This window comes from Caretta caretta, chromosome 8 (assembly GCF_965140235.1).
Source record: "Caretta caretta isolate rCarCar2 chromosome 8, rCarCar1.hap1, whole genome shotgun sequence".
Classification (NCBI taxonomy): Eukaryota; Metazoa; Chordata; order Testudines; family Cheloniidae; genus Caretta; species Caretta caretta.
Genome location: NC_134213.1, coordinates 3,149,442 through 3,167,865, shown reverse-complemented (window position 1 = coordinate 3,167,865; position 18,424 = coordinate 3,149,442). Strand labels below are relative to the sequence as shown.

The window sequence follows — 18,424 nt, the reverse complement described above, 5'->3', positions numbered from 1 at the left end:
GGCTGGCATGAAGGTCTGTAGCATAACATTTTTTAAAAAACATTATATTCGCTCTCTCACACCCAACCCAGTCTTGTACTTTTGTAGGCAAGTCACTGAAATCTAAAAGCTTGTCTAAAAGAGTTACTGTGATTTCATATGTTTCAGAGGAACAGCCGTGTTAGTCTGTATTCGCAAAAAGAAAAGGAGTACTTGTGGCACCTTAGAGACTATAATAAATAAATAAATAAATTGGTTAGTCTCTAAGGTGCCACAAGTACTCCTTTTCTTTTTGTGATTTCATAGTTTAGTGCTAGTGTGGACATGAGTGAACTTAAATTTCAGTTTAGTATTTAGAGAATAATTCACCATAAATTAATTGAACAGAAATGTAACTTCAGAGTGAGTTTTTTGGCATTAGGGTTGGGGTTATCCAGGAGTCATGAGAAGATAAAAGAAATGAGTTTGCTTTTGCTGTATACATTAGATGTGGCTAGTGAATGGAGGTCATCCATTTCTATAGCTGCCTATCCCTTAACTTGTAACATGAGAAACTTAAAGCTGACTGGATTGTGCTTGCTTTTAGAATTAATTATAAATAACTCTGCATTATAATCCATGCAGTTTCTGACAGACTGATTTAGTGGCTAATCTTTATGATTTGCTAAGGTTATTATTAATCCTATGTACAGTAAAAGCAGTGTTATCTAGCACTTTACCAACCGGACAGTTTTATAAACCAGCATTTCTGATCTTCATTGAAAGTCCGGTTTATAGTCCGGTTGGCACTGGGTCATCAGGCTCCCTACGTGGCTCAGCCTGGCTCCCCAGAAGCGGCGACATGTCCCTGCTGCTCCTAGGCAGAGGCGCAGCTAGGCATCTCTGCACACTGCTCTGGCCCTGCCCCAAGCGCTGGCTCCGCAGCTCCTGTTGGCAGGGAACGGTGGCCAATGGAAGCTGAGGGGGTGGCACTTGCGGGGGAGGCAGTCTGCAGAGCTATCTAGCTGTGTCTCTGCCTAGGAGCAGCAGGGACATGTTGCCACTTGAGGGGAGCTGCCCAAGGTGAGTGCCACCTGGATCCGGCACGCCAACTGCTGCCCCGAGCCCTCTCCCTCACCCAAAGTCCCTCCCAGAGCACATGCCCCATACCCCCTCCTGTGCCCCATACCTCCTCCTGTGCCCCAACACCCAGCCCCATGCCCCCTCCCACACCCAAACTCCCTCCCTCTTAGTTAACTGGATTTTTTCATTTACTGGCACCCCCCATTCTCCCAACATGCCAGATAAAGCTTTTACTGTAATATGGTAATTTGTGTGCAGTTATAAACTTATACACAGTAGTCCATTTTTTGAGTACTTGAAACATTTTGCTTTGCTTTTCACCATTTTTCCGTTTCCCTTTATCCTTACAATATTAAAGCCCACAAGCTTGTGCACAGACAGTCACAATTAAACAGATCATAGATTAAGGATAAAGATATATACCTGTTGAGATTGGCTGGCCAGCACCATCAAACAGATCAAACAGATCATTAGACGACTTGCTGCCAGGGGGTACCGAAGCCTAAAGACGACAGAATTTACCAGCTTTTTAAAAAACATGATTGAAGCACTATTTACAGTTCAACTACAAGTCTGGCTTTTTAACGGTCTTATCACAAACTTCACGCATGAATTGAGCATTGTTCTCCTGATGAATTGGCCCCCCAAAATGGCCAGAATGTCTGCAGAGATGCAGATGGGTAGAGGGGAGCTTGTTTGAGTAACCTAATTAAGCAAAGACAGACTTCACTAGAATATATTTCAGAGAACCTGAAGTTAAAAAGTGCTGAAGGAACTAATTACCTAGTTATTTTTACTATCTGTAGCCATTTATGTCCATGGAAGATTTAAACCGGAGAAGCAAACATCAAAAGGAATGCATGTTTAAATTACTCTGGTTTTGGTTGAATGATGTAAACCTTAAGTAAAATACTAGTAAAGAAGGTCACCGTTAACAGGTGGTGAGTATGTTCCATTAGTACTCCAAGTAATGGATCTTAGGACTTGTCTACATAGGGAGATTTTCTTCTCACATACTTATAGAAGAATTATTAATTCATTAATACATAATTATTCCATACAGTTATACTGGTATAAGTCTCCATGCGGACACTATTCCAGAATTACATTGAGTTTATTCCAGAATAATGACTGTGCTTTGGAAAATTATAAAATCACTTATTTTGGAATTGTGTGTCCACAGGGGAATTTACACTAGTACAACTATTCTGGTATAGCTACGCAAGAAAATTTTGCCATGGAGACAAGCCCTTAGTTAATGGACAGAGCTATCTGGGAGAAAAAAAGTGTTTTGCAAGACATTATCTAAAATCTCAGAATAACTGACTTGTATTATCAAATATAATTCTAAAGTTACTGGGGGACCCTGACTTAGCTTGCAAGGTCACAAAGGAGACAGATGGAAAGCTGTATTGAAGCCTTCCTTTTATCAGTCATGTCACAAAGAAGAGAATGCATTTCCTGACAGTACCATGACCCATCAGAAGTCACTTCATTGGCATAGTCACTAATACTAGTATTGGTCATGAATTTCCAAGAGAATGTTTTTCATCAGAAAATGCTGATTTGGCCAAAGTATTTTCAGGAAAGGGTCAATTCTGACAAATTTTGAAAAAAAAAACTGGAAGAGCGTTTTGAAATTTTCTAAACATCTCATTTTGGCACTACTGAAACAAAAATATTTTGTTTTTTGGTTTGAAACTAGTTAATTTATACTAAAAAATACAAATTTTAAAAGGTCAGAATTGAAGGGAAACATTTCATTTAACCTGATCTGAAATTTTTGGATTATTGGTTTGTGAACGTTTTTGAAATTTCAACTACTTGTCTGATTCAGGATGGGAAGTTTTTTAAAAAGTCTTCGTATGTGATGAGAAAACTGCTTCCCACCCAGCTCTAATACATGAGATCACCATCTGTTTGGTTAATCTGTCATACTCTGAATCCTATATTCTTGCAGGAAACATCACAAAGAATACAATGGCATTCTTAATGTTTTATGAACCTTGGCACTGCGGTCAAGTGCATCTATGGCAGACTGATGGATGGCCTGCTGAAAAGTGTTAAGTACAATTTTACTAAACGTCTGCCTGACTACTTGCCTGTGAGGAAATGTTTCTTCCTCAAACGCACTGGCACAGTTTGTGGATTCTCTTACTTTAGGTGGAAGTGGGAGACAGTCCAGACAATCAATCCTGGTCAACAACAAAAAGAGGAAGGTCTGCTGACCCTCCAGAACTCTCCTAGTAGGCTTCCACATTTTAAGATGGTTTCTACCTACTAGAGGAACAATCATGGACTCAGACATTAGTCCAGGGGGGGGGAGTGGGGTGGGGTGGGGTGTGTGTGGGGGAGGGAGGAAGAGATCCCGAATGGCTGACATTAGCTTTATTCCTCCAATGAGAGTTTTGTACCCCTCTAACGCACTCATTAAATTAGTACTTGTGGGCTACAACCAGCAGTAAGAAAGAATCAGACACATAAGAGCATGATCATCTGGAGGGGAAAGCTTTACAATCCCACTCTCAAAAGAGTTTTAAAATTAAAGAACTGCTTCAGAACCCTCTTCCCACAGGCAGCACTAAGGCTGTAGTCTAGTTTGTAGATCCTGGTGAAGATACGCATCAATGGCCAGTCAACTCTGAACATCTCTTCAGGTGAGGGCCTGTGTCAATAGAGAGCATTGCCCCTGTAGACTTTTGGGAACCGGTCTATCAATGTTGGGGTAGACTTTTCTAATATCACATCTTAGCCATTTGGAAATGGTTATTTTGAAGACTTTTTATTCCTGCATTTGGGGTGGAATCTCAGATTCACAGATCTCTAGTCAAGCTGATAACTCATCTGAGATCCAGTTTGTGCCTGAATTCCTCCTTATGCTTCAGATTCAGACAGAGGGAAAGATGATTTTCTTAACATCACAGAGGATTCACAACAGCAATTATTGAAAGCAAAGTTGACAGGATCACCTTGTCCTTGTGAAGTATACAGAATGCTTCTTTGTCTGGGTACTCTGAATACCTACAGAGGTAATGGAAACCAAGAAAGCTACTTCACTGGACCACAAGTACATGGATATGATAACATGGAGTTTGAGAGCTTAAGACCCAGATCAAGTTCCATATAGGTTGTTTGTATAAAGGCAGCTTTATTTGGACTCTGATAAAATCATGCTATGTGAGAAAGATAGTGGAGTCTTACTGCCTGCTCCTAGAATGCTGGGTATGTTAAAGATCTAAGTGATGGCTTGTCTATTGGATCAGATTATTTAGTAAGAATGGAGGAAGGTCTTTAGTTCTTCTTGGTGTCACACAGTCCATTAGCTCCAACCACCGAGTCTGAGCCAGAAATAAGCAGAGGCCTTCTAAGACTGCGTTCCTTTTGAGACGATGGTATAACATAATAATTAGATAAAATCTCTTTAGTTATGCTACATTCAAGAGCCATACTTCAAAATTCAGAAAAGCAGGTTCCAGATGGAAGATCAGGGTAACCAACAGATGAAACGTACATATGGTTGTTATCTCCATTTGTTCAAAGTATCAGGGACTCATTAACCAACTGGTTATGAGCAGGACGACAAGTAATTTTTCTCTTTTTACCCTGTTCTGTTCAATAAAAGCATGGGGAGAGCAGAAGTAACTTGGAAGAGAGCTTCCATGCCTCGAACTATAGAACTATTGAGTGTGTCCTTCAAGACATTTGTTTTACTAGTGATTTGGCTGTGAAGCAAATAGGAACACTTAAGGCTGGCTGAATCTCAGATATGATATGGAAGTACTGGTTGCTCATTCTCCACTCTGATGACTGGACAACTTGACAATTCAGTCAGACTGGATTTTCAGGTATGTAGGGCTAAATGAAGGCTATCTTCTCTCTTCCCATTCCATACTGTGAAATGTCTCAGCAGTCAAGAGCTTCTGATCCCTCCCGGCCAGCTGATGCAGACAAAGGTGGTCACTTATCACCTTAAAGTACTGACCCTTGGGGAGGTCTGAGAAGCTAGGAATGTGAACTTCACTGATCTCAGCCTGAAGAGACTTTTTTCATAGCTTTTTCCACACTGTGGATGACCAAATGCCCTGAGGGTTGTGTGGGAGCCCAAGGTGAACCCCCACGCCTGAAAACAACAAGAAGTCTATATTATTTTCTGACTTCTTGCAGATAGGACAGCAGCGAAGTGCCTGTCAGAGAGCGCTTGATGAAAGACCTCCACAGGAAACATTTGGAAGTCCAATGGGAAACATGCTCTTCCTTTTTATGGCAGAGAAGCGAGTAGCCTCAGCTTTGCAGCAGAAATCTCTGCAACAACCTCTTGTGGAGTCTAACCAAAGACACATCTTTGCTTGAGAACATTGTGTCTAGCAGCCTGAGGCAGTCTCAGTGACACTAATTTTTAGAACAAGAAAGTTTAATTTCAGAGGATTTACAATTTCAAATAAGGAACAAAGAGCAGGACAGGAATAAAGATCCACTTTGCATGTCAGTGTCAGATTAAAAATAGACACTATAAAAGATATACATGTAGGCAAGATGTGCTCCTAAAAGTTTCTGCCATTTTCCAAGAGATGTCAATAGGCTCTTGAATTTTTCAATATTTTCCGATGTGTGTAAGCCAACCTTACAAAAAGGTTCATAAACTGTGGATTGACCATAAATAATCGTTTGACAGAGTCTGGCATGCCCACAATTACAGGGAGACAAAAAACAGAAAGAAAACAGATGGGGTAGGAAAGGAAATACATTAGTAGAAACCCAAGGGAAGCTAGGAAGACTAGACACTTCACCTATACTACATAAGTAGATATGTTTAAACACTATTGTGAAACAGGCTTTCAACCCAGCCATGTTATAAAAGACTTCTTTCCTCTCTTTCCCTTTGCGTACAGAAAAAAAAAGGTGAGTTGTGTCTGGGCCACAAACTTGTTCCAACAATTATTTTGTAGCTTAGATTGGACTGTAATTAAAACACTGCCCCAGACACTGAGTTTTCTAGTCTAATAGCGATAGAGATGACGACCCAGACCAATATTTGTGAACATACTATATGGCTACCCATGCAGGGGCAAGGGAAAAAAACTTGCCACAAGTATTTTTTCCCCCTTAGATATGTCCAAACAATTTAGGAGCTAATTCAGCCTAGTGATAAATCAAAATCATATTTCTGTATTTTAATTTGGGGCTTTTATTTTGAGAGCTTTGCTAATTATATATGGCTGAATGTTTCAGAGTAACAGCCGTGTTAGTCTGTATTCGCAAAAAGAAAAGGAGTACTTGTGGCACCTTAGAGACTAACCAATTTATCTGAGCATGAGCTTTCGTGAGCTACAGCTCACTTCATCGGATGCGCACCGTGGAAACTGCAGCAGACTTTATATACTCACAGAGAATATGAAACAATACCTCCTCCCACCCCACTGTCCTGCTGGTAATAGCTTATCTAAAGTGATCATCAGGTTGGGCCATTTCCAGCACAAATCCAGGTTTTCTCACCCTCCACCCCCCAACACAAATTCACTCTCCTGCTGGTGATAGCCCATCCAAAGTGACAACTCTTTACACAATGTGCATGATAATCAAGTTGGGCCATTTCCTGCACAAATCCAGGTTCTCTCACCCCCCTCCCAAAAACCACACACACAAACTCACTATCCTGCTGGTAATAGCTCATCCAAAGTGACCACTCTCCCTACAATGTGCATGATAATCAAGGTGGGCCATTTCCAGCACAAATCCAGGTTCTCTCACCCCCCCCCCACCCCCATACACACACAAACTCACTCTCCTGCTGGCAATAGCTCATCCAAACTGATTTATGCCATCATGTGCCAGCAATGCCCCTCTGCCATGTACATTGGTCAAACTGGACAGTCTCTACGTAAAAGAATAAATGGACACAAATCAGATGTCAAAAATTATAACATTCATAAACCAGTCGGAGAACACTTCAATCTCTCTGGTCATGCAATCACAGACATGAAGGTTGCTATCTTAAAACAAAAAAAACTTCAAATCCAGACTCCAGCGAGAAACTGCTGAATTGGAATTCATTTGCAAATTGGATACTATTAATTTAGGCTTAAATAGAGACTGGGAGTGGCTAAGTCATTATGCAAGGTAACCTATTTCCCCTTGTTTTTTCCTACCCCCCCCCCCCCCCCCAGATGTTCTGGTTTAACTTGGATTTAAACTTGGAGAGTGGTCAGTTTGGATGAGCTTTGGAAGAATGGAAGTTTACATCTTACCTTTACTGTAGATTGTGGGGTCTGAGCTGCATTCTGATCCGGACTGGTTTTGTCTCCCGTGTAATGTGCTGCTGCTCCCAGATCAATGGTTTTGGAAGGGTTTGCTGTGCGTTTGTGTCTGGTGGTGGTAGTGGTCTCTGTGGCCTGCGTTATATGAATGTGTTTGGTCGTCACAGTCTCTTCTTCATCTTTGAATTCACCTTTGGGGGATTTACCTCTTCTTGCTTTCTTTTCCTCATCACTGTCACTAGAAGAGCAATGAAGAATGAAACAAAAATGATGCTAGTAAGTACAAATATGATTCAGTTCCTCCTCACCAAGATCCAAAGCCCACTGACATCAATGGAGTCTTTTCATCTACTTCAATGGACACTGGATTCAGGCCTAAGAATTTTGCCTATCATCCCCTTCACAGTGTTGACTGGTATTAACAAGAGACTATAGACAGCGACTTAGGGAAAGGAGTACACAGCTTTAATATTTGAGAAATTAATACTTTGCACTTATGTGGCACTTTACAAAAGTGGGGGTAGCATTATCCCAATTTTTCCAGAGACTTTTCTGTGCACGTGTGGGGTATAAAGGTATTTGGTAGATACAGCTGTCTAGCCTGTTATAATCAGGGATATTTAGAAAAAGAGTAAAAAGAAAAGGAGTACTTGTGGCACCTTAGAGACTAACCAATTTATAGGAGCATAAGCTTTCGTGAGCTACAGCTCACTTCATCACTCTCTAAGGTGCCACAAGTACTCCTTTTCTTTTTGTGAATACAGACTAACATGGCTGCTACTCTGAAACCTAGAAAAAGAGTGAAGTTGGTAGGCCTGTTCAACACTTGCCCCAAGAGGTATTCACTGGTCCAAATGAAGCAGCGCACCAAGCAAGGATGCTGGCCTTAAGATGCCAAGCATACCAACTCCACTTCCAGCCCATTTCCCATTTGAGATATATGGGCTTTTATGTCTTTGAGGTATTTGTGAAAAAAAGGTTACCCAGCTTTAATAAGACTGTTTCACAGTATTATACAGAACTGTTCTAAATTTCCCAGCTCAGAAAACACATTTATTCTTACACCTCAAAGCATGTGTCTGTTTTAGTTGAAATCTTTTTATGCACCACAGTAATGTATGTTTAATCTGATTATTAAATTCTCCATTCTTACTTTGCTTGTGACCAAAGGTGGTGTACAAGCTCATTCATTTTTGCAACAGGCATACTGCATGTTATCATTAGGGCAACAGAATTGTACACAACAATGAAAAATGCTAGAGAGAAAGCTTAAATATATTGAAAACTATTTTGAAATAGCAATTCCCTTCTGGGTACACAGTTAAAAGTGAAAGGTTTTTATATTTTAATAATGCAGAAGAGTACTAACATATGTAACTGAACAAAGATTGTCCTTTTGTCAGTGGAGATATGACAACCACAATATACTCTAGAGCAGTGCTTCCCAAACTTGTTCCGCCGCTTGTGCAGGGAAATCCCCTGCCGGGCCGGGCCGTTTACTTACCGCGTCCGCAGGTTCGGCTGATCGCGGCTCCCACTGGCTGCGGTTTGCTGCTCCAGGCCAATGGTAGCTGCTGGAAGTGGCGCGGGCCAAGAGATGTACTGGCCACCGCTTCCAGCGGTTCCCAGTGGCCAGGAGCAGTGCCGCTTCCAGCGGCTCCCAGTGGCCAGGAGTGGCAAACTGCGGCCAGTGGGAGCCACGATTGGCCGAACCTGCGGACGCAGCAGGTAAACAAACCGGCCCGGCCGGGGCTTTACCTGCACAAGCAGCGGAACAAGTTTGGGAACCACTGCTCTAGAGGGTAGCCTTTGTTCTCTGCTGAGAATAGGGGGGTGGATTGTCATACTTCATATACATAGAGGAAACAGGAGACATACAGTCTAGTTGCCACTGGAAGTGCTTCAATTCATGATCACTCAAAATAAACGTCCAGCATTCCATTTTGTATTCCAAAGACTAACAGCATTAGCTTTAGCCAGACATACAAGCAAGTATGGTGCAAGACTCTCACACAGCTCTGCCAGCGCACCTAACCCCTGACTTGTAGCAACTGTTCCAGCTCTTGGCCCTCTGAGCCTACAGTACTATTAGCACCATGCACAAATGAGGGAATAGAATGAGACCTCTACATTCATTTTCAGTTGTGGTATCAGGATTTTAATCCAAGTCTCCAAAGATGACTGGCAAGCTCACTAATGCAATGCATCATTTAGCCACCACACCCCTGGCTTAGACTGTAAGCTCTTTTGGGGGCAGGGTCTTTCCATTGTGTGTTCATGCAGCGCTTAGCACAATAGGTCTCCAACCCTGATTGGGACCTTTAGGTACTACTGAAATACAATTACTACTGTTAATTGTTAATCACAACAGTGCAGTCCCCGGTACCTAATGTGTGCGTGTGTTGTGGGGAATTTGAGGGAGAGGAATGTTAACAACTGCAGGTGCTGCCACATCCATGGATGAAATGTACGCTTCAGATGTACGCCCATATTACACTATAGCACAAGTTTCAGAGGAATGTAGCAAGGTTAATCTTACTCGCTCAGGAGTAAGACAGAGATGACCCTTTAGTGATCTACACCATCTTAACTGCTGCACTACCAGAAATTCTAGCTCTACAAAAAATAAAAAGGGTTTGAGTGGTGAACTGATCTCCAAAATCTACAGCATTAGAGAAGCGACGTTTAGGTGGATACATGTGTTATATTTGAAAGTTTTCCAGAGAGGTTAAATATATATTCTGAATTGTAGGACATAAAATATTACAGTGCCCAATTTTCTATAATAAACTGTACTGCTTCAAACTGAATGTCTCAGGAGATTTGTTTTGATTTTTCTTTGATGGTCACATTAACAGCAATGAAACATTATAGATTAATGTTCGCTTTAAGTGTGTTTACTATGTACAGAATAAATCCCTATAAAATCGCACCGCTTCATGTGAGAACTGCATAGTGAATGTTAAGAAGTTTCATCTAGTATTGTATTGAGTCTTAAATTCAATGTCCTATGAGCAGTACATGTTCACATAACAGCCAGGAGCTGAACTCTAGCCTGTGGTCTCTTTCTTTAGAGTTTCTCCCCTCACCCTCCCCCCACCCTGGGACTGAAAATGGTTTACTGTCCCTTAGATTCTGGGGGAGATAGTTTGAGGCAGAATGCCTAAACCTAGTCAGCCCACAAAGAAGGATTACCACTCTTTAAACCAAGGTCACCTTTAGCAAAGATGACACTTACGGTTTTATGGGAGACCAACACCACATTTTGTTTTCCTTTGCCATCTGCTGCCTACACTAGCTTCTTAAAATGTTCGAGAGAAATAAATTTGGACAGAGTTCAAGAATTCCTGTTTGGTATTAAGAAATTGTTTTACAGATGCATGAAGGTACCTGGTGGAAAATACTGCTTCTGTACATAAGGATGGGATCAGCATTAATGGAGTGCAAAGCAATGAGGACACTGGGGTCAGGCTTGGATCATTAGTGTAAGATTAGGGGAAATCCCAACGAACAGAAAACCAGGGGCTTTTTTAGTGACTGCTTTCTGAATTGCCTTCTCTTCTACCATTTCAGTTCCAACGAGCCATCAATACTGGTAAGTTGGGAAAGGAACAATTCTGTGAGACAGGAATGTTTTCCTTCTAAGGTTCAAAAATAGCCATATCTCAAATTGTAGGCCCAGTTTCTCTGCAGACAAACAGCTGCACATACCTTAAGTGTAGCTCTGCTCTGAAAAATGGCATGATGGGGTTACATATTTCTCTCTCAATGACTTAGATCAAGTGTTCAGCATATAAGTAAAAAAGAACCTTTTTTCTAACTGGACCAGGAATCTGAAAGTCAAGCTGGGTTCTTCTAGTTCATGCATCAATAAAAATAAAGATTGTAATTGGAATTTTAAGCATTCTAATGACGAGATGAAAGGCAGATGGAGTCTGTTCTCATCCTTCCAGAGCAGTACTGACTGCAGTGCAAACAGGAGTTAAAAAAAAATTTTTAAATCAGCAACGTCAACAGTTGAGACTGAACACAGAGAAGATCTGTGGATTGAGGCAGTACCCCTTACGTAGTCACTTTTCAGAGTAGAACAGCACATTAATTCTACAGTACTGCACCCTCACAGACTGCGAATAAACTGGGGAGGATGTTTGTTTTTAAGTGAATTCATTTAGGTGGTAGTACTGCTGAAAAGGATCTGGGGCTTACAGTGGCTCACAAACTGAATGAATCAACAACGTGATGCAGCTGCAACAAAGGGTGCTATTCTGGGATGTATTATGAGGAGTGGCATATGTAAAGACATGGGAGATAAAAGGCAGCTACCTTTTCAGTAACTGGTGTTCTTCGAGATGTGTTGCTCATGTCTATTCCACAATAGGTATGCGTGCTCGCCATGTGCACTGGTGCTAGAAGCTTTTCCCCTAGCAGTACCTGTAGGGGGGGAGTGCCCCCCCCCGGCCCCTGGAGTGGTGCCTGCTTGGCACGATATAAGGGGAGCTGTGCGCGCCCCCCTCCCCTCAGTTCCTTCTTGCCAGACAACTCCGACAGAGGGAAAGGAGGGCGGGGTGAGGAATAGACATGAGCAACACATCTTGAAGAACACCAGTTACAGAAAAGGTAACTGTCTTTTTGTCTTCGAGTGATTGCTCATGTGTATTCCACAATAGGTGATTCCAATCTATATCTGTTGGAGGTGGGTAGGAGTTCACAAGTTCCCAGGATGGAGGACAGCCCTGCCGAACCTGGTGTCATCCCTGGTTTGGGGAACGATCGCATAGTGCAAGGTGAACGTGTGAACTGAAGACCACGTGGCAGCCCTACAAATGTCCTAGATGCGGACGTGGGCCATGAAGGCAGTCAATGAGGCCTGCGCCCAAGTCGAGTGTGCCCTCACAATGGGTGGCGGGGGGACACCCACCAACTCCTAACAGGAGTGGATGCGCGAAGTGATCCAATTGGAAAGCCGCAGAGTGGAAATCAGCTGGCCCCTCGCACGGTCAGCTGAGTCGACGAACAGTTGCAAGGACTTTCTGAACTGCTTGGTCCGCTCGAGGTAGAAAGCCAGAGCCCACCGCACATCGAGCGTGTGGAGACGGCGCTCTTCACTGGATGCATGAGGCTTGGGGCAGAGGACCAGTAGAAAAACGTCCTGACCCATGTGGTAGGCAGAGTCCACCTTCGGGAGGAACGCGGGGTGTGGGCAGAGCTGGACCGTGTCCTTATGAAACGCAGCATACGGTGGCTCGGAGCTGAGGGCCCTCCGATTGCAACCAGGAAGGCCACCTTCCACGAGAGGTGAGACCAGGAGTATGTGGCCAGTGGTTCAAATGGGGGCCCTGTGAGAGGAGCCAACACCAGGTTTAGATCCCACTGTGGGACCGGGACTCTAGAATATGGAAAAAGACCGTCCAAACCCTTAAGGAACTAGCCAATCATAGCATGGGAAAATACCGTGCCCCCTTGCACTGGCGGATGGAAGGCCAATATGGCTGCCAGGTGCACCTTGACTGACGAGGGCGCCAGGCCCTGGGCCCTCAGGTAGAGGAGGTAATCAAGGATGAGCTGGATTGGGGCAGCCACCAGGGAGACACCGTGGTCTGCCACCCACCTAGAGAAAAGGGACCACTTCACCAAATAAGCGCAGCGAGTGGAGGGCAGTCTACTTTTGAGGAGGACGCACTGAACCTGTTCTGAGCATGTCCTTTCCTCTCCACCTAGCCACTGAGCAGCTACACCGTGAGGTAAAGAGCTGCTAGGTTGGGATGGAGGTGGCAGCCCTGGTCCTGAGAGAGCAGGTCCAGGCAGAGCGGCAACGGCCACTGCGGAGCTACTGCCAGGCCCCGAGGGTCCTGTACCAACGCTGCCTGGGCCACGCCGGGGCAATCAGGACGACCCAGGCCTTGTCCATCTTCATCTTCTCCAGGACCCTGCTTATTAGAGGGAAAGGCATAGAGAAGTCGGCCTGACCAGGACAGGAGAAAGGCAGAGACAGCGCCCCTCGTCGGGTCCCTCCGGAGCAGAACCGGGGCATCGCTAGTTCTGCCAAGTCGCGAATAGGTCCACCTGGGGAGTTCCCCACCTTCGGAAGAGCCGGTGAGCCACTTAACCTAAATCTCTCTTGCTTCAGATGAAACCCCATTGCTGGGGGTCCTGTCTTCAGTGGACATGGAAAACGTAACGTCCCTGGACATTGTCCAGAGCGCCACAGATGTCGGCCCCATGCTCCAGAGGCAAGCCGCCACTGGGATCTCTGCAGTCGCCTCCAGCCTGGTACCGGTACCAGTCGAGGGAACATTCCCGATGCTGTTCACCACCGAGCGACCACTTGGGGCAGAGTCCATGTGGATCTCCCTCAGCGCCGACTAGATTGTCTGGGTTCCATCCGACTGGGACTCTCGGCACCGCTTGTCCTCAAGAAGCGAATATCGACGGGACCAATTAGCTATTATGAAAAACTTTTAACTATAAAGGTTATAAAGCTCTGGAATATGCTTCCAGGGTAGGTTGTAGAATTCCCATAGTTGGAGGTTTTAAAAAACAGGTTGGACAATCAGTCAAGTTTACTTGATCCTGCCACAGTGTAGGGGACTGGACTTGACAACTTCGACATACATTTGTATGATTTAGGACAGAGGATCTCAGCATTTCCAGACTACTGTACCCCTTTCAGGAGTCTGACTGGTGTTACGTATCCCTAAGTTTCACCTCACTTAAAACTACTTGCTTACAAAAATCATACACAAAAATACAAAAAAGTGTCACAGCCACACTATTACTGAAAAATTACTTGCTTTTTCATTTTTACCATGCAATTATAAAATTATTGGAATAGAAATACTGAACTTACATATCAGTGTATAGTGTATACAGCAGTATAAACAAATCATTGTATGAAATTTTAGTTTGTTCTGACTTTGCTAGTGCTTTTTATGCAGACTGTTGTAAAACTATGCAAAATCTAGATGAGTTAATGCACCCCTGGAAGAGCTCTGCATACCCATGAGTATGTGTACCCCGGGTTGAGAACCACTGATTTAGGTTATTTCCATGAACCCAGAAGGACAGAAGGATACAAACTCCATATCTATTGCACACATTCTTCAAAGTACCATTCTGTGCAGTGTTGGATTTTTAATTTTTAAGCCACACACAATTACTAAAATCCAATTTCTTCCAATCACTGATGCTTAGACATTAAATATTTATGTAGAACTTGCACCTGCAGTATTCAATTAGTGGGTTATGGAACAGGAAACGATAAAAATAGGTACCACAGTTCTAAGAGCATAAATAGCTATCAATATGATTTTTATTGGGTTTTAATTACACATTACATCATGAGATTCCTATGACAATATGGACCCACCCTGAAGACTTTGCTCCTCCTGCGGACAAAACTTTCATTTGTTTCAATTCCCACTGCACAAGTAATGGCTTCCAGATTAGGCTCCACATGTATGCTGTTCAGGCAAATAGATGCTTTTGGATTGCTTTTTGTGCAGTACTAGAGACACGGCATATTGGCATAAGTCTGGATTATTTTGCATTTTGGGACTTAGATGGCACCACCTCACCTTAACTACCACTTGGAAGAGCATTTTTGCTTGTGTATGCTGCATAATTTCCCATTTTTACTCCTTGTTTAAAAGCTGATTATTTAATAATACCAAATGCTTTTATGGCACTTTACAGAATCAAAGACATTGTCCCTGGGCTGACATTTCTGGTAAAAGATGAAAGGAAAGAGAAAGGATAACAACAAAGTATACAAGATGTAATAACTATGAGGTGTGAAAGAGCAAATGATTAAGTTAGAGAACTGGTTAGTGCAGAAGATTAAAAACACTGGAGTAGAGCAGAGATTAGCAGTTGAAAGCTTGCTGAAAGATGACTGTTTTGGGGTGGGATTAGAAGGTGGAGAGAGGCTTGCTTGGCACACTCGGAGATGGAGATACACCCAGGTGATGAGCAGTAGTGGGAGGAAGAACACAGTGGCACAAGACAACACGAGGGGAATATCAAGGTAAATATTTGTTCATTTTCTATTTGAAATATAGCTAAGGATCTTTAAGGATATTCTTGTGTGCAAAATTGCTTCTGAAGGATAAGGACATAAAGCTCAAATCAATGTACCATTATTGTTAAATCTGAAGTTGTTTAGGTTTCTTCTGATCCTTTCTCTTTGTAGTCTATTGATGATAAATTCTAAGAGGGAACGCTGATGTGTGCATAGAGTACTAGGTTTTGGTTTATTAATGTCCTAGGGGGAAGGCCATATTGCCCTGTTCTGAAAAGTGCAGCCATTAGTATTACTTTCACTTCCCTGATGGACCACTTGGTATTAAAAAAAATACTTATACATAGTGTTTTGAAAAACTACCAATACACATAAATGCACGATGTATTAGAATTCCTACAATTTTAGAATGTTTACCCAACAGGAAATTATTTAAATGAGCATTTTCTCTGTAGCAATTTCAGATTGTTAAGAATGATTTTGATCTCTCAATAATAAAATTTAACACACCTGTTAAACTGTGCTGCATTTAGAGTTCATGCTGCAGGCAAACACACCTCAGTTTTATTTTCTTACTGCAGAGGATTTAGTGGCCAGGTGAACAAACATCTGTCATATTTTACAAAAAGGTTAGCTGAAAATGAAACTATTTGTTTCAAGTACAAGAGTAAGTGGGCCAAATCTGTTCTTCCAAATCTGTTCTGCTCAATACAGAAACCCAGTGAAAAACAATGAAAATAGGAGATGGAGGGTGGGGCTAAAGTGGCTATGAGCAATTTCTGTGTCTCCTCCTATTCTTGGGTCATTTAGGAGTTTGCCTGGACTCTGCCATAAAATAGAGCAGCTTCAAGGCTGCTGCAGTGGGCCCAGGAGGCCAATAGCTGAGAATTACTAGAGCTCAGTGCACTTTGGCCAGACTCCCCCTGAACAAGCAGTTGCAGGGCCAGGGAAGTTATGCTGACTCTACACCACCCAAAGAGCCTTCTTATTCTCTGGGGTTGGGGAGGACAGCTACATAGCCCCCCCCAGACCAACAGAGCAGGGTAAAGGGGGTGGGAGAGGGTCATAAAACAAACTGGCCCCAAATTGTATTTCTATTAGGAGGGGAAAGCGTGGCAAAAAACTGCAGACACCTAATAAGCCTTACAATAACAGTGACACTTCAGAATAGATACAGCTATTTTAACACAGTAAAAGTACCTGCATCTTTCAGGAGAGTCCTCTCTATCTTTCCTCCGGAACTTGCTGATGGTATCATCAATTGTGCTTCCAATTTTGTCACTCAGTTCACCTAGTTTATCGCTGAATGGAAAAGCACCCTTGTTTTTATCCCACTCTTCATCCCATTTTGACTTGGGCTCAGAATCATACCTTTCACCTATATAATTTGTGAAGACATAATACTGATGGTAAACACACAAAAAAGCCTGTAGTCTTTTTGGAGTCGTCCCCCCTTACCCCACAAAAACTGTAATCTTATGAGTTTTCAAAGCAAACTGAAAGCTCCCACAGTGCTGAATCAACACTGCTACAGCAAGGCACGCCATGTAAGGCCAATGATTAAGTGGCAGGAATACAGATTCAAAAGCTTTTGTTTATGATAACTACACAACCTTAATGCACTGCACAGCATAGCACATCAGGATAGTGTTAAACCTTGCTGGAGGAGCAGCATAAGAGAATCAACTCAGGCTGTATAAGCAACTTATCAGAATTGGAACATGCCATTTTTATAATGGTCACTTAATGTGCAATACTGCATTCCAGGCCAAGCTGCTATGCTAAGTGGTAAATCTTTCAAAGATTTTATACATTTTAAAAGCTCATGAATACAGAGGCAGAGTACCAAACACCAAAACAGACTAGTGTGAAAACATATGGTAATATTTCTAGCATCTATTCCTGTTAAAAAACCCTCAAAAACAACAAGATTTAAAAACCATTAAGGAAAGTATAGCAACTTACTTTCTCAGCAGCCAGTCAGTGCTTTCACTGCTCAACACTACAGTGCCATCAAGAATTAGCAGCAAAATAAATCTGCTTCTGAATGTTGAGAAGCAAGAACTCCAACTAGCTGCTGGTTAGTTTAGAAAAAAGATTATAGCTGTGCTTGAATTACATGCAAATAGTCCATGTACACATCTAAATGGAGATTTATTAAAGTAGATATTTTCACTAAAACTTCCCCTTGAATTGTTGGAATCTGAAACAATGACGACGACTGCACTACGGTTGAAAATTTTAGCCACCCAATCAGTGGCTTGGTTTTCATAGGGCAGGTATTTGGATCCTGGAAATATTAAGCCACTTATGGGGTACCTAAATTTGTATTCAAGTACTTACATTTAAGCACCAAACATTTGAACATGTTGGTTATAGTGCATAAAAATTAGAAAGGAGACATTGACCAGCCTGCTTTTAGTGCCTTACCTGAGTGAAAGGGAACTAGCAAGCACACAGCAAAAACAGTAAATTATTTGGGAACTCATAAGAAACTTGTAAGATACTCAAAAAAAAATATACAAGGATCATGCTCAATTAAAAGTTTTAAATCCACACACAATGAGTAAGTGATAGGAATATGAAAAAGGTTCAACTGAATCCAAATTATGCCTCTCTCCAACCTGAATTACACATGCAAAAATAAAAATCTCAATCTCTGGAAAAGAAAATGTGAAGATCAAAATGACTCACTTTGTTAGTTTTTTTGGTATAACACAGAATCTGGACACGTACAGATATGCTTTCTGATCAAATGGCTCAATGTTAGTATCCAGCTGCCTATATCCTTTTCTCCATTTTATATGTACCAAGACTATATTGAAAGTGTCTACCAAACCAGATAATCAATAGTGCTCTCCATCACAAGAAGCAGAGAAAGTGCTAGACAGCACATCAATGTGCACTGAATGTGTTTTTTTTTTGTTGTGGTTGTTTCTGTATTTTAACTTCTATTGTGTTTCCTTGTGTGTTATAAACATTTAGAACGCTGACAAGCAGCTTAAAAACCTGGCCTGATGTACTGAAATGTAGATTGAGACAACAAAAAGAAATATTGGTTGGGTGTGGTTGTGTAAAAAAAAAAACAAGTTTCCCTATGTAAAGTTTATTC

At 42.3% G+C, this 18,424-nt stretch overlaps 1 protein-coding gene across 1 annotated transcript in view; it reads right to left on the bottom strand.

Moving 5' to 3' along the window:
- Positions 1-18,424, bottom strand: part of CLINT1 (clathrin interactor 1) — an 81,450-nt gene that overhangs the window by 13,155 nt on the left and 49,871 nt on the right. The window contains exons 6-8 of the mRNA XM_048861025.2: positions 16,513-16,690; positions 7,287-7,533; positions 1,465-1,543 (exon numbers count right to left, since the gene is read on the bottom strand). Of these exons, the coding sequence (XP_048716982.1) occupies positions 1,465-1,543; positions 7,287-7,533; positions 16,513-16,690 (504 nt within the window). The remainder of the gene's footprint in view (positions 1-1,464; positions 1,544-7,286; positions 7,534-16,512; positions 16,691-18,424) is intronic.